The following is a 15,599-nucleotide window of genomic DNA, read 5'->3' as shown; positions in this document are numbered from 1 at the left end:
AGTGTTAAGAGCTAGTCTATTTTATTCTTTCGTGGGGAATGATATTGTAATTTTTTAAAGGTATGCAGAATTAAGTTATGCAGAATTAAGAGTATATATCCACCTAGCGAAGGTTCCTAGGTGGCACAAATGGTTTGTGCTCAACTGCTGAAACCCACCCAGCAGTACCACAGAAGAAGCCTGGAAGTCTTCTTCCATTACAGCCTAGATTACAGCCAAGAAAGCCTTATGGAGCAGTTCTACTTTGTAACACATGGGGTCACCATGAATCAGAATAGGCTCTACGGCAGCTAATACCAAAAACAAATCCATCTACCTTGGTTTAAAACTTGTAGTGCATAATATGCTTTTAAATAAGATATCAAATCTAACTTTAAATTACTTGCTTTTATAAAAGTTTTCAAACCATTAGTAATAACTTAGGCTGTCCTTTATCAGTTTCTAGGAAGAAATTTCTATTGTATAATATTTTATTAAATTTTTTTAAGCAGTTGTTTTCTGATGACCAAGATTCTGTTTTTGAATATTCTTAGAATTAGAGCTAAACAAATTTGGTCTAACCAAAATACACATGGGTGGCTGCTTTGTGAAATTTAAATTTACCTGATTTGTTTGTTTTTCCTTTCAGGAAGCAGAAGCCCAGGCAAAGCAAAAGGAGCAAGACGAACCTTGAGCATTCTGACTTAAACTTCCTGAAAAAGGAGTCTCCATTGCTTTTATAAAATGGGAAAATTATCTTGGCTTCAAAAAAATGGGCTTAATATTAAAATAATAGATTAGTTGATGTTTTGAATACAAATAATCAAAATGAATACACGATTAAAATGTGAATGTTATGTGAGGAAAATGGGAGATCAACATAAAATTTTAAGTAGATGTCATGGAATAGTATTGTCTGCCGTACTTCAGTGATTTTAAAAAGCAAACACCCGTCCCCTTGTTTGGTATTATTATTGAAGATTAACTGTATCTGTAGCTCAATTTGTTAGACAATGAGGAATTATAGGAGAGAAAGAATCTCTACTTCTCAAATTGCCTTATTAATTTTAGTGAGCAAGAATATGTACCTTTTTGATGTGATGTAATTGTGATTAAAAAATAGTTACAGGTGATGTTTATGATGTGTCAGTTGTACTTTTCTATGGTAATTTTAACATTCCCATTCTTTTATAGATGAAACGTCTGTGTACTGAACCACAAGTTTTTCAGGCTTTTATATGTAGCCTTTCATTGCATAGTTCAGCAATCAAAATAAATGTCCTCTCACAAGAAAGCAATAGATGCATTCAGTTGACAAGTCCTTTGCTTAACTACTTACTATGATGGAATCGTGTTGGTAAGTTGGTGGTCTCAGTGAAATATGCATATGCTATGTCATGGAGGTGAGATGGCAAGTAAGTTTAAAATGATATCCTCTGGCAAACCGTTCAGACTTTTATTTAACTATAATAAAATAGACTGGCACTCATTACTCAAAATTGATATTCCTTAGGGAGTTCCAAGGATGAATTGTACCCTGTTTGCTAAAAGAAATCTTCCTGTTTCCCCCCATTTAAAGCAACTTGTGACCACGATTGCTACTATCTCTCATGTATCTGACTTTTTTTTAAGGTTAGGCAAATTTTGTGTGAGTACGTTAAACAGAGAGAATTTTTTCTATGACTATCCCAGCAAATAGTCAGTGCAAGTATCAGGAAACAAAGGGGAAACTTGTAAAACAATAATTCTCAAGACTCCTAAAAAGACAAGAAACATCATTATGGCCTAAATCACTTACCCAGATGCATATATATATATTTTAGTTCCGTGTTACTTTATTACTAAAAGCAAACACCTTTTGCTTTAAATTACTTTATCATACCATTTGATGTACACAGCTCTATGCTCTGCCAAAATCAACATATAATGAATACATGACTTTGTTTACTGAGATTCAAACCTGATGCAATGCTTTAAAATAAACTCGGTACTTTTAAAAACATAATTTATGTGGTTTTTTGTGTTTAATAGTAGTTTTAGATGAGTAATATCTTTCTGAGGGCAGAGAAATAAAAAAAAAACCAAAGAAAACAGTTCGCATGGAATTTCTAAGTTTTCTTTTTAGAGCTCTGAATTTTGCAGTACACACTGGAATCAAATGAAGAACTTCCATTTATTTGTACATCAAAAAAAATGCTGTGGAGAAATCTGGCAGAAATGGGGTTTTTTGTAATAGATTCTGGAAAATGCTATAAAAAATTTTGGGCCAATAATTTCCCCTGAGCTTCTTTAACTGCTGAGGATGATAATTGCAATATTCTAGGTGGGCATTTTTGCTTTACTGTAGTATAAAATAAGTGCTGTTAAAAGCAAGCATTCTTCAAAAATAGATAACTTTTGGGGGGCCTTTATATCTGTTTATATCTGTTAGACAATACCATACAATTAACCTATAGACTTTTAAACAAAAGGTTGGATTGATTTCTTCCTAAACTGATGTCTTCCATTTTATGAGCTGAGAACTATGTACCTGGTAGATACAGGAAAAGCAAATGAAATTCTAAATATTAAGGTGAGCTTTATAAAGAGCTTTCAGATTATTTGCGTGCTAATTGTTACATTTCTTTTGGCATGTTTCAATTTGTAAATCAGACTTGCTAAATTGTTATTTGTTAGAGATGATAATTTCCTTAACAAGAATATTTGGCCTTGAGGAAGATTTCTATTTTCAGCAAACAATACAAAGTGATTGTTGATTGTATTGCTAAATGTTAATAGTTCTTTGTGAATCTGAGTATAGAGGAACCAGAATTTTAAAAGCGGGACTGTTAATTACTTGTATGGAAGAGTCAAAAGAGAATTTTTGTAGTCAGGTTTCACTGCAGTTTATTCCATTCATTCAGCAAAAAGAAAAAGGATGGTTCACATGGGTTTTACTACCCAATTGTAGATGTCAAAAATATAGAGGGATTACCATTATCTCATCTTTAGTATGTAAAATAAAGATATTACTTTTGAAGAATTCAATAAAACTGATTAAGATACATTCACATTTTATTAATTTAAACCTTCTGCTGCTTCCACCTCTGAATATTATTAGATATTCCTTTCTTTTGTGTTGCAAATAAAATTTATAATTCCTACCTAAAGGGTATAACCGTAATATATTATTTTAGATTCTTAGCATGATTGCCTTTTTAAAATATCTTCATTGAAATAAAATTCATACACCATAAATTCACCTATTAATGTGCATAATTACATGATTTTTATTATAGTCAGGGTTTTGTGACTATTACCAGCACCTAAGTTTAGAACATTTTCACCACCCAACAAATATATACCCCATACCCGTTAGCAGTCATTCTCCATCCCTCCATCCCTTAGCCCTAGGCAACCACTAATCTATTTTCTATAGCTGTGGATTTGCCTTTCCTGAACATGTTATATAAATGGAATCATATAATATGTGGTCTTTTGTGACTAGATTCTTTCACTTGGCGTAATGTTTTTGAGGTTCATCCATGTACTTCATTCCTTTTTATGCATCAGTACTTCATTCCTTCTTATTGCCATATAATATTCTGTTGTATGGATATAACTACATTTTGTTTATCCATTCATTAGTTGTTGGGTTGTTTCCACTTTTAGGCTATTAGGAATAATACTGTTATGAACATTTATGTACAGGTTTTTTGTGTGGACATATTTTTTTCATTTCTCTTGGGTAGATAACCTAGGAGTGGAAGCGCTCAGTCATGTGGTAGTTCCACATTTAATAATATGAGGAACAACCAAACTGTTTTACGAAATGGCTGCACCATTTTTCATAAACATCAACAGTGTATGAGGGTTCAAATTTCTCCACATTCTTGCCAACATTTGTTATTATATATCTTTTTGACTATAGCCATCTAGTGGGTATAAAGTGGTATCTCATTGTGGTTATGATTTCCATTTCTGAGATGGCTAAAGACATTGAGCATCTTTTCAAGTACTTATTGGTCATTTGTGTATCTTTGGAGTAAAGTCTCTTCAAACCCTTTGTCTATTTTTTTAAATTTATTGTTGTAAAATATCTATAAAATGAAACTTTCTACTCTAATGATGTTTAAGTGTACAAGTCAGTGACATTAATTATATTCAGTGTTGTGCAACTGTTCCTGCAAATTCTCGAATTAGAGCCACCTTCCGCAAACAGCCAATTCTTGAGACGGGTGAGGTGAGTGGCAAGAGCTTTATTATATGTATCAATACATAGGAGACAGAGGGGAATGATCCCCTCCTAAACCTGTCTCCAGGAACTGGAGGCCAGCTAGGGTTTTATAGGGAAAAGTAGGCAAGGGTTTTAGGAACTTGTGGAATGTCCATTCTCTTTCTGTGTGGTTTCGGTGGTCATGTCTCAAACATGTTGATCTTTTTGTGTCGTCGCATCAGCCCAGGGGGTGACTGGCGCCATCCTGGTGAGCATCATCCTATTTGACAGCCTTATATCGATATCACTCGTTTTTCCACGGTCATAGGGGAAACACTGGTTAACTTTTTAACTTTTAGAGTGTCTAACAGCAACATCATACTTGAAGACATAGGCAGGCTAGGGAAGGGGAAAAAATGGTGCAGGTACTGTTCAAGATGTGGCTGAGTAGCCCGTTCCAATCCCGCCTTTTTGTTGTAGGTTTCTCAACCTTGGGAAACGGGGCGTCCTGTCTCTCTAGCTGCTTCCTGCTGGATGGGGGCATGGAGACCTAAAGGTTAGAGGAGTGGAACTCTTGTGATGTCTGAGTTAAACTGTTATATCTCTCTGTGTCTGTATCGGTCATTTATTGGGCTGTTGTCTTTGTTTTTGATGGGGGATGAGTTGAAATCCCTGAGCAACCATCATTTGGAGCTGGAACTTTTGAATCACTTGAAATGACCCTACCCTTCGGGAAGAAGGCACCAACTCATTAAGTCATACACTAAGACACAAAAGCTAGTCTAGAAAGAGAAACAACGCAAGTGAAGGTTAAAATAAAATTAATAGTAGGGCTAGGGCAAAAAAAATTCTTAATACTTCTACAGCACTTATGATACTGATTTACCAGTCTTTTTTTTGTTTCTTGAATAGCCACCTAAGTCTTTCAGCTGGTTCATGTATTTAAAAAGACAAAAGTGGGAAGCAGACAAGCATGCAGCTAGAGCCATTTCTGTCCAAGTCCTAAGAATATTAAAAAAATTGGATACAAAATGAGCAAAACCATTGAAAGCTTTATGTTTTCACAGATTCGCTAGAAACTGTGGTCTTACATTTTGAATTGTCTTTATTAACAATCAGTGGTACAGGTTTCAGTAACCAACAGTCAGGAGGGTCTTCACCGGTCTAACAAAATTTCCTATTCACTAAATGTTAATGGATAAGAGTAGAAAGTCCTTTGTGTTCTGACTGGCTTTAGGTGAAAAGTTCCCTAAAAGATATTTTTCTTCCCTAGAAGATAATTTCTAAGATTGTCCCATCTATTTTCTTTCTCTCAGGGCTCAGTCGATTTGTCCTTGTGAGCCACTGTGAGCCCTTGTAAGCCCAGCCCCAACTGGGTCACATCCTCGATGCTCAAGGACAGGGAACAATGACTCTAATACTATTTTTTACATCATTTTCTCCTTTTGATCGGAGATTGGCTATAACACATCAATGATCAATACCTGGACTTAGTTGAGCTCCTAGATGGCAGCCATTGTGTTGTTGTTGTTAGGAGCCATCAAGGCGATTCTGACTCATAGCGACCCTATGCACAACAAAACGAAACACTGCCCAGTCCTGCGCCATCCTTAAAATCGTTTTTATGCTTGAGCCCATTGTTGCAGCCACTGTGTCAGTCCACCTCGTTGAGAGTCTTCCTCTTTCCCAATGACGCTGTATTTTACCAAGCATGATGTCCTTCCCCAGGGACTGATCACTCCTGACAACACGTCCAAAGTATCTAAGACGCAGTCTCACCATCCTTGCTTCTAAGGAGCATTCCAGTTGTACTTCTTCCAAGGAAGATTTGTTCATTCTTTTGGCAGTCTTTGGTATATTCAGTATTCTTCACCAACACCACAATTCAAAGGCGTCAATTCTTTAGGCTTCCGTATTCATTGTCCAGCTTTCCCATGCATATGATGCAACTGAAAATACCATGACTTGGGTCAGGTGTACTTTAGTCTTCAGGGTGACATCTTTGCTTTTCAACACTTTAAAGAGGTCCTTTGCAGCAGATTTGCCCAATGCAGTGCGTCGTTTGATTTCTTGACTGCTGCTTACGTGGGTGTCAATTGTGGATCCAAGTAAAATGAAATCCTTGACAACTTCAATCTTGTCTCCACTTATCATAATGTTTATTGGTCCAGTTGTGAGGATTTTTGTTTTCTTTAGGTTGAGGTGTAATCCATACCGAAAGCTGTAATCTTTGATCTTCATCAGTAGGTACTTCAAGTCCTCTTCACTTTCAGCAAGCAAGGTGGCGTCATCAGCATATCATAGGTTGTTAATGAGTCTTCCTCCAATCCTGATGCCCCGTTCTTCATCATATAGTCCAGCTTCTGGTATTATTTGTTCAGCATACAAATTGAATAGGTATGGTGAAAGAATACAACCCTGACGCACAACTTCCCTGAATTTAAATCACTCAGTATCTCCTTGTTCTGTCCAAACAATTGCCTCTTGATCTATGTACAGTTTCCTCATGAGCACAATTAAGTGTTCTGGGATGCCCCTTCTTCACAGTGTTATCCATAATTTGTTACTACCCACACAGCCGAATGCCTTTGCATAATCAATAAAACACCCTTCTGGTATTCTCTGCTTTCAGCCAGGATGCATCTGACATCAGCAATGATATCCCTGGTTCCACGTCCTCTTCTGAATCCAGCCTGAATTTCTGGCAGTTCCCTGTCGATATACTGCTGCAGCTGCTTTTGAATGATCTTCAGCAAAATTTTGCTTGGTGTGATGTTAATGATATTCAATGTTTTCTGCATTCAGTTGGATCATCTTTCTTGGGTATAGGCATAAATATGGATCTCTTCCAGTCAGTTGGCCAGGAAGCTGTCTTCCATATTTCTTGGCATAGACAAGTGAGCACTTCCAGCACTACATCCATTTGTTGAAACATATCAATTGATATTCCGTCAATTCCTGGAGCCTTGTTTTTCACCAATGCCTTCAGTGCAGCTTGGACTTCTTCCTTCAGTACCATCGGTTCCTGATCATATGCTACCTCTTGAAATGGTTGAACATCTACTAATTCTTTTGTATAATCACTCTGTATATTCCTTCTATCTTCTTTTGATGTTTCCTGCATCGTTTAATATTTTCCACATAGAATCCTTCACTATTGAAACTTGTGGCTTGAATTTTTCTCTTCAGCTTTTTTGGTTTAAGAAACATCGTGCGTGTTCGCCCCTTTTGGTTTTCTATCTCCAGCTCTCTGCGCATGTCATTATAATACTTTGTCTTCTCAAGCTGCTCTTTGAAATCTTCAGTTCTTTTACTTCGTCATTCTTTTCTTTTGCTTAAGCTGCTTGACTTTTGAGTGCAAGTTTCAGAGTCTCCTCTGACATCCATCTTGGTCTTTTCTTTCTTTCCTGTATTTTCAATGACCTCTTGCTTTCTTCATGTATGATGTCCTTCCACAACTCATCTGGTCTTCTGTCATTAGTGTTCAACGCTTCAAATCTTTTCTTGAGAGGGTCTCTAAATTCAAGTGGGATATAATCAAGGTCATATTTTGGCTCTCATGGACTTGCTCTGACAGTTTCAGCTTGGACTTGCATATGAGCAATTGATGGTCTGTTCCACAGTCGGCCCCTGGCCTTGTTCTGACTAATGATATTGAGCTTTTCCATTGTCTCTGTCCACAGATATAGTCAGGTTGATTCCTGTGTGGTCCATCTGCTGAGGTACATGTGTATAAAACCAAAAACCAAACCTGCTGCTGTTGACTCGATTCTGACTCATAGCGACCCTATAGAGCAGAGTAAAACTGCCCCATAGAGTTTCCAAGGAGCACCTGTCAGATTCGAACTGCTGACCTTTTGGCTAGCAGCAGTAGCACTTAACCACTATGCCACCAGGGTTTATAGTTACCATTTCTGTTGGTGAAAAAAGGTATTTGCAATTAAGAAGTCATTGGTCTTGCAAAAGTCTATCATTCAATCTCCTGCATTGTTTCTATCACCAAGGCCGTATTTTCTAACTATCAATCCTTTGTTTCCAACTTTCGCATTCCAATCACCAGTAATTATCAACGCATCCTGGTTGCACGTTTGATCAATTTCAGACTGCAGAAGCTGATAAAAACCTTCAATTTCTTCATCCTTCGCCTTAGTGGTTGGTGCGTAAATTTGAATAATAGTTGTATTAGCTGGTCTCCCTTGTAGGCATATGGATATATCACTGACAGTTGTACTTCAGGATAGATCTTGAAATGTTCTTGTTGATGATGAATGCAACACCATTCCTCTTCAAGTTGTCATTCCCAGCATAGTAGACTATATGATTGATTCAAAATGCCAATACCAGTCCATTTCAGCGCACTAATGCCTCAGATATCGATGTTTATGCATTCCATTTCATTTTTGATAATTTCCAATTTTCTTAGATTCATACTGTGTACATTCCAGGTTCCGATTATTAGTGGATGTTTGTAGCTGTTTCTTCTTATTTTGAGTTGTGCTACATAAGCAAATGAAGGTCCTGAAAGCTTTACTCCTTCCATGTCATTAAGGTCAACTCTACTTTGAGGAGGCAGCTCTTCCCCAGTTGTCTTTTGAGTGCTTTCTAACCTGGGGGGCTCATCTTTTGGCACTATATCTGACAGTGCTCCACTGTTGTTCATAAGGTATCTGTCAGTTTATCGTACTGTGGGGGCTTCTGTGTTGCTGTGATGCTGGAAGCTATGCCACCGGTATTCAGATACCAGGAGGGTCACACATGGAGGACAGGTTTCAGCTGAGTTTCCAGACTAAGACAGACTAGGAAGAAGGACCCGGCAGTCTACTTCTAAAAAGAATTAGCCAGTCAAAACCTTATTCAATGAAATCGCGGCCGCTGTAGGCTCTTTAAACTCATGGTGCTGGTCTTCCACTGGATACTATCTGGTTCTTCACCAGGGTCTTAAGTAAGAGCAAAGTTCTCATCAACTGCAGACTCAATGTACATCAACATTTTAGCCCAAGGCTTTTTTTTTCCTTTTGCGTTTTACATGTGTAAGACAATAGATGATAAATTTTAATATGCCTAATACTATCAGGACTATAACTTGAAGTACTATTCTAGTTTATGTACTTATTCCTGACGGTAACCAACCAAGTAAATCCACGGACTATACTTTCTTGGGCTAATAAAAAAATCTCAAGTCTGACTATGTTGGTATTTCCTGCCTGGAGGGGAGATGAGAGGGCCGAGGGAGTTAGAAGCTGGTGAAATGGATACAAAAAGAGAGAGTGGAGGGAGGGGAGCGGGCTGTCTCATTAGGGGGAGAGTAATTGGGAGTAGGTAGCAAGGTGTTTTTAGCAAGGTGTATATAAGTTTTGTGTGAGAGACTGACTTAATTTGTAAGCTTTCACTTAAAGCACAATGAAATTATTAAAAAAAAAAAAAAGACCTCAAGTCTATTTCATTATCTCATGTCACCTCAGCTTAATGGGGTCAGAGATGGCTGTTGTGTTTCTATCCCAGTAGCAATTTCATCTGTTATTTGTCTCATAGTGATTGATAAATTTCTTAAAGATTTCTCCAATTCAACTATACCATAAGTAGGAATTATATCTACCAACCACACCCTGTGTGCTGGACCAATGGGCTTTTTTCTAACTCTTGTTTTACAGTGGGTAACAATTTAACATTCAGTTTCTAATATTTACTAGCATCATTACCATGACTATCTAGAGGTAATCCTGAGGTTCTCAAAGTGCATTGTCCCATGTGTTCATCAGGCCTCTAAACAAGAAATTACTCACATAAATTCACTGTCGGAAAACCAAAATCAAACCAAACCCATTGCAATCTAGTTCATTCTGACTCATAGTGACCCTATAGGACAGAGTGGAACTGTCCTATAGAGTTTCCAACGAACGGCTGGTGGATTTGAACTGCCAACCTTTTGGTTAGCAGCTTTAGCACTTAACCACTATGCCACCAGTGTTCCTGTCAGTTGGAAAGGGATCATCTAAATTAGTTGAATCTACCACACAAAAAACATATATAAAGCACACAAAGTTTGTCTACAGAAAACAGGTGGTATAGAAAAATTTACATGTGACAAGTTTTTATTAATATATGATTAGCAAGATAATACAGGGTGGACTTCTCCTGTTGGAGGTCTCCAGTTAATCTGTCTAAAACATATTAAGTGTTCTTCCCAAGGGCAAGCTGCCCCTCTTTGGTTTACCTATTAACAGTCATGGGTCACTTTTTCAGAAGCAGAAGTGAAATCTAAGACAAAATGGAGTCTGAGCCATGAGGTAGATCTCTTCTGAGAACCTGATTTCTTTAAGATACATAATTTTTTGTATAGCAGGAAGGTGAGAGTTTGATTACAAGCGTTAGACGGGTATTTCATACAACATTGTCTTGAACACTGATTAAATTGATTACTGATTGACCCTAAACATAACTCTATTTACTGGTCTTTGGAGTCAGTTTTTCAAAACAGACTGAATTCTTTTTAAAAAAGCACAATGTCCAGAGGAAAATGGTCTTGCTAGTTTATCTGGACAATTTTTTGACTCAAAGTGGCTTCTGGAATCAGTTTTTTCTCAGAGCTTGAGGTTCATAGGGACACCCAAAGGCGATGGCCTGTGTGGGTTGCCCCAACCTCCATGCAAGCCAGAAATCTGGATTCCAGGAGAATTACAACTCTTTTTATGGTTCCCTCCTTTGGATCGTGATATTGTTATAGAATCTTTGATCAAAAATGTTCAATAAATGGTAATTGGGCACTATCTGGTTTTTAAATTCCCAGGCACCATGCCACAAATCAGGAGGTAGAATAGAAACACAATAATATTAGGCCAATTGTCTGAAATAACCAATGAAACCATGACTAAGGTCTTCAAACCAAGGAAACAAATCTCACGAGGTGTTTGTTTATGCATAGGCAGCATCAGTAACTGCTTTTTATTCACCTCAGCAGCAGCTATATTCTGTAAAACCTCAGTGTGTGCATTAATATAAATACAGCAACAGTTATCTACTGAGGCACGAAACTATTCTGAGAGAACTAATAGGAAAACTAATGCTATTTTAATTTGTAAAATTATAGCTCAAATTTTAGTCACTTTTCTGATTATAATATTTACAACTTTGCTAAGTTTACCAACCGGAACTTCTAATTCAAGAGTTAAAATATCTAAACCCACTAGTTAGATAATTTAGGAGAAAAGAGGAAAATGGTTTCTTACATCCGGAAAGTAGGACCTTAAAGCATTTCTTATTTCCAGAAAGAAAGACTTTAAAACATCAACAATATCTCACATAAAACCCATAGTATTGTTTTGTTTACTTCTGTTCCAAGTGATTCTGGCTTGACTGCAGTCTGGGAAGTCATCAACTTCTGCATAGCAGTTCTGGAAATCTTGATTGAGTTTAGTCAGTCCTTTTCGCAAGTCCAATATAGTCTATCTTTTTTGGTTGAGATATTCTGTTCATATGGTTTCAGAAAATCAGCAAAGTAAAAACTTATCTTCAGATGACAAAACTTAATATACAAAATAGCCATGATTAATTTATAAACATAACTCTTAATAGTGAAAGACCTGATAGAAATTAATTACAAGCATAACATAAAGGTCAAATAAAATCAGTTAAAGGATAAAAATATTTCTAAATATAACCATTTACCATGTTTTTTAAAGAGCTTCAGATATAACACAAAGTAATCTTGAGACATAATAATCTTGAGAAATAATACCATATAGTCAAGATATACTAAGAATATACCAAGATTATCAAGTCTCTAAATATCTGAATAGTAATTTAAAAAAAATTTCATAGGTAAATGATGTGAATTCTCTAATCAGACCATTTGCTTTGATGATGCTAGATTCAAAAAAAAAAGTTGTGACCAAGTTAGCAATTAAGAAATAATAAAATTGTGGCATAATATTATGCATTTGCTGTCTAATAGTAGGCAAAAACACAAGAGAAAATGCTAACATATAAATCTTAACCCAATGAGAATCAGGCATTTTTCTTGATTTTGACACTTTCCATATAATTTATAACATGTTTTAAAAAAAACCTTTTTACCACTTTTCCTTTATAAAATTTTTTTATGGCTTTCCATGAAGTTTCAAGGTTGTCAGGAGTTTATAATAAGTTACCGTGAAATAACACTAAGTTATTTAATCAAAGATCTTAAAGTAAAAACCTTAGCTTTTTTTTTTTTTTTTCCTAAAGCCATGTGGCCTGGTTTCTGACTCAGGAATCTTATTTTAATGAGAGGCCAAATCTTTGTCTTCGAGGCAGATTACACAAAAAACAGAATAACTCTTCAACTCAGTAATCAAAGAAAATTTTAACAGCGAGAAACCCAATTTTTTATGTTATTTAACATTAAAGCTCTTAAAAATCTCGTAAATTAAACCATTAAACTTCAGTCAGATGAACTTGTGACCATTATCAAATAATTTTTTTTTAATAAATTTCTTAAACATTCTTTGTTGCATATCTCTTATAGTATACATTCCTTTAAATGGCAAAAATGAACGCACTCATTAGCAGACCCAAATACATATATATATATATACATTTTTTCTCTTTGGCTTCTTAAAGTTCTCCTACAACAGAGAGAAGTTTTTTACAGTTTTTTTTTTTTTATGATTGAGATCCACCCAATTTCTGATAACTACAGTAAAATAGAAATTTTTCTTTTTCTTTTGTCTTAAAAGGGTCTCCACCTAGTTGGAAAGAGTCTTTCAAAAGCTTCCCTGGAGCTGTAGGACCCCAGAGAGTAGGGACTGGGGGCTGAGAAGGTCTGAACTTGCCCCACCCTACCTACCTTTTAACTTATGGTAGAAGACAAGGTTAGGTCATTTCCATTCATTTCCATATGTTTAGGTTGACTTAGATGTTTTTGAAAGGCAAAAGATGACTGTTTTCTTTCCCTTTTAGTGTTCTGGAACTGTTACTTTTACTTTAAGACAAAATTATTCTTTTGTTGTTGTTTTTTGGTATTTTTTACACTCTCACCTTTAATGTCCTTTTTCTTTACACCAGCTACACTGGTCTCTTTCTAAAGGGATGTGGGGCCTTCTTGGCACCTGTGGCCTTGGTCTCCTTTTCTTTGTTTTCTTGGGGGTGGCCTTTAGCCTGCAAGGCGGCAGTTAGGAAGGCTGCCTGACATTTTTGGCCTGTAACTTTTTTTTTCCTTATCTCAGTTAGAGTAAACTTGGCAGGCCAGTTCTACTCCTCGAGAGATTTTTAACCCTATACGTCCTTCTTTTTCTGAAGTTTTCTTTTTCTTTAACTGATCATAAGAAAAGAATTGCCAATGTTTAATAATGCACTCTGGGAATGAATCTCTTGGTATGTTCTCTTGATTTCCCATTTTGCCCAATTAACTGTTCCCAAGAACCTAGCTTTTTGTTTTTATGGGTAGTTGATAACACCAGCTTTTTCTTTTAGTCCGATAGGAATTATTTGTCTCTCGTGCTGTAGCCAAGAGTTTTCTCAGCTCTGAGAGAGAACCTCTTTTTAAAATCTTAACACTCTGCCTGGAGTGTTCTCTGTTGTGCGATTCAAATCCCAGGCTAGACTGAAAATCTGTTCTAACGGTGCATCTCTTTTCTTCAGCCCAATCAATAAATTTTCAGAAGTTTCTATAAGTATGTTCTAATCTGACCTGAATTTCTTTTCACCAATTAATTTCTATGCCAAAAAAAAAAAACCAAACACAGTGCCATCAAGTCAATTTTGACTCATAGTGACCGTATAGGACAGAGTAGAGCTGCCCTATAAAGTTTCCAAGGAGAGCCTGGTGGATTCGAACTGCCGACCCTACACCACCAGGGTTTCCAATTTCTATGCATCACACATAAATTACACATAAGATGAGCAGACAGAGGCGATGGAGATAATCTTGCAGTTTCAACCTCCCAGGCAGCCAGCCAGGTAATGGAGGTGATCTTGGCCACTTCAACTTCCCAGACAGCCCTGGTCACACAGAATATGAACAGACAAACAGAGAGCACTCAGATGAGACAAGCCAGAAAGGGAAATGAGGATGATCTTAGTGAGGTCTAACATATTTCTAGGAATGTCTGAATCTCCACGTCAATCCTCCAGATACCTCCTATCCCCAATACCAGACGGAGGGGCTTCAATCTCCCAATCTAAACAGATAGAGATGCCTACATCCATTCCCCAGAACCAGGGTGCACCAACCAGAGACGGACAACAACCAGACACAAAAACAACAGCCACTGTACACTCATCCACCTACCCAAACTCTAGAGTCACCAAGAGTCCCTCCTTGATATCCTACTCACTAAAAAAAAAAAACAAAAAACCAGTGCCGTCAAGTCGATTCTGACTCATAGCAATACTATAGGACAGAGTAGAACTGCCCCATAGAGTTTCCGAGGAGCACCTGGCAGATTCGAACTGCCAATCCTTTGGTTAGCAGCCGTAGCACTTAACCACTACGCCATCAGGGCTTCCATCCTACTCACAGGAACAGTCATTTAAGGTGCCACTCACCTCAGAAACCAAGGGTCCAGGTCCAGTTCTGGAAACCACACTGGCCTGCCCTATCTCCCCTGGCCCTGAGCACAACAGGGAGAGGGTCACCGACTCACCTCAGGATCCTGGTTAAGTCTTGCCTTTACCCACCTCTTTGGCGTGGTTGGGGACTGGTGGCACTGCAGCAGGCCCAGGTCCAGCCAACAGCCTCTGGGGACAAACAGTCCCCAGTGGCCACTTGATAGGAGAACTGTAGGTCAGGGCCATGGCCCTCCCCGGGGCCACCGTGTCTCAAATGGCTAGAGATCCCCATACAGGCCACCAAATTTGTTAACAGCAAATTCTCGAGTTAGAGCCACCTGCTGCAAACAGCCAATTCATGAGACGGGGTGAGGTGGGTGGCAAGAGCTTTATTATATATATCGATACATAGGAGACAGACTGGAATGATCTCCTAAACTTGACTGTCTGGAGGCCAGCTGGGGTTTTTAAGAAAAAGGGGACATGGGTTTTAGGAACTTGCGGAATGTCCATTCTCTTTCTGTGTGGTTTCGGTGGTCACGTCTCAAATATGTTGATCTTTTCCTGCCGTTGTCCCATCAGCCCAGGTGGTGACTGGTGCCATTCTGGTGAGCATCGTCCTGTTTGACTGGCTTAGACCAATATCACTTGTTTTTCCAAGCTCTTAGGGGAAACATTGGTTAACTTTTAACTTTTAGAGGGTCTAACAGCAAAATCATACTTGGAGACAGAGGCAGGCTAGGGAAGGGAAAAAATGGTGCAGGTACTGTTCAAGATATGGTTGAGCAGCCTGTTCCACAACCACCACCCTCATCTACCTCCAAAAGTTTCTTGATCACCTAAAACATAAACTCAGTATCTGTTAAGCAATAATTCCCCATTCCTTCCTCCCCTCAGG

At 37.7% G+C, this 15,599-nt stretch overlaps 2 protein-coding genes across 19 annotated transcripts in view; both read left to right on the top strand.

Annotated features, from left to right (window-relative positions):
- SH3BGRL (SH3 domain binding glutamate rich protein like) overlaps positions 1-1,112 on the top strand; it is a 142,327-nt gene extending 141,215 nt beyond the window's left edge. The window contains exon 4 of the mRNA XM_049871976.1: positions 629-1,112. Coding sequence (XP_049727933.1) covers positions 629-673 — 45 coding nt within the window. The 3' untranslated portion in view covers positions 674-1,112. The remainder of the gene's footprint in view (positions 1-628) is intronic.
- A 951-nt stretch (positions 1,113-2,063) lies between these two features.
- Positions 2,064-15,599, top strand: part of LOC126069055 (transmembrane protein 182-like) — a 413,220-nt gene continuing 399,684 nt past the window's right edge. For 17 of the 18 annotated variants that reach the window (XR_007515820.1, XR_007515825.1, XR_007515824.1 and 14 more), the window contains exon 1: positions 2,064-4,730. The gene's annotated coding sequence lies outside the window, so the exon portion shown is untranslated. The remainder of the gene's footprint in view (positions 4,731-15,599) is intronic. The other variant, XR_007515819.1, reaches the window with a different exon arrangement.

The sequence above is a fragment of the Elephas maximus genome, chromosome X, assembly GCF_024166365.1.
Source record: "Elephas maximus indicus isolate mEleMax1 chromosome X, mEleMax1 primary haplotype, whole genome shotgun sequence".
Classification (NCBI taxonomy): Eukaryota; Metazoa; Chordata; class Mammalia; order Proboscidea; family Elephantidae; genus Elephas; species Elephas maximus.
Note: the sequence above shows the minus strand (reverse complement) of the source record. Positions and strands in the feature narration are given on the sequence as shown.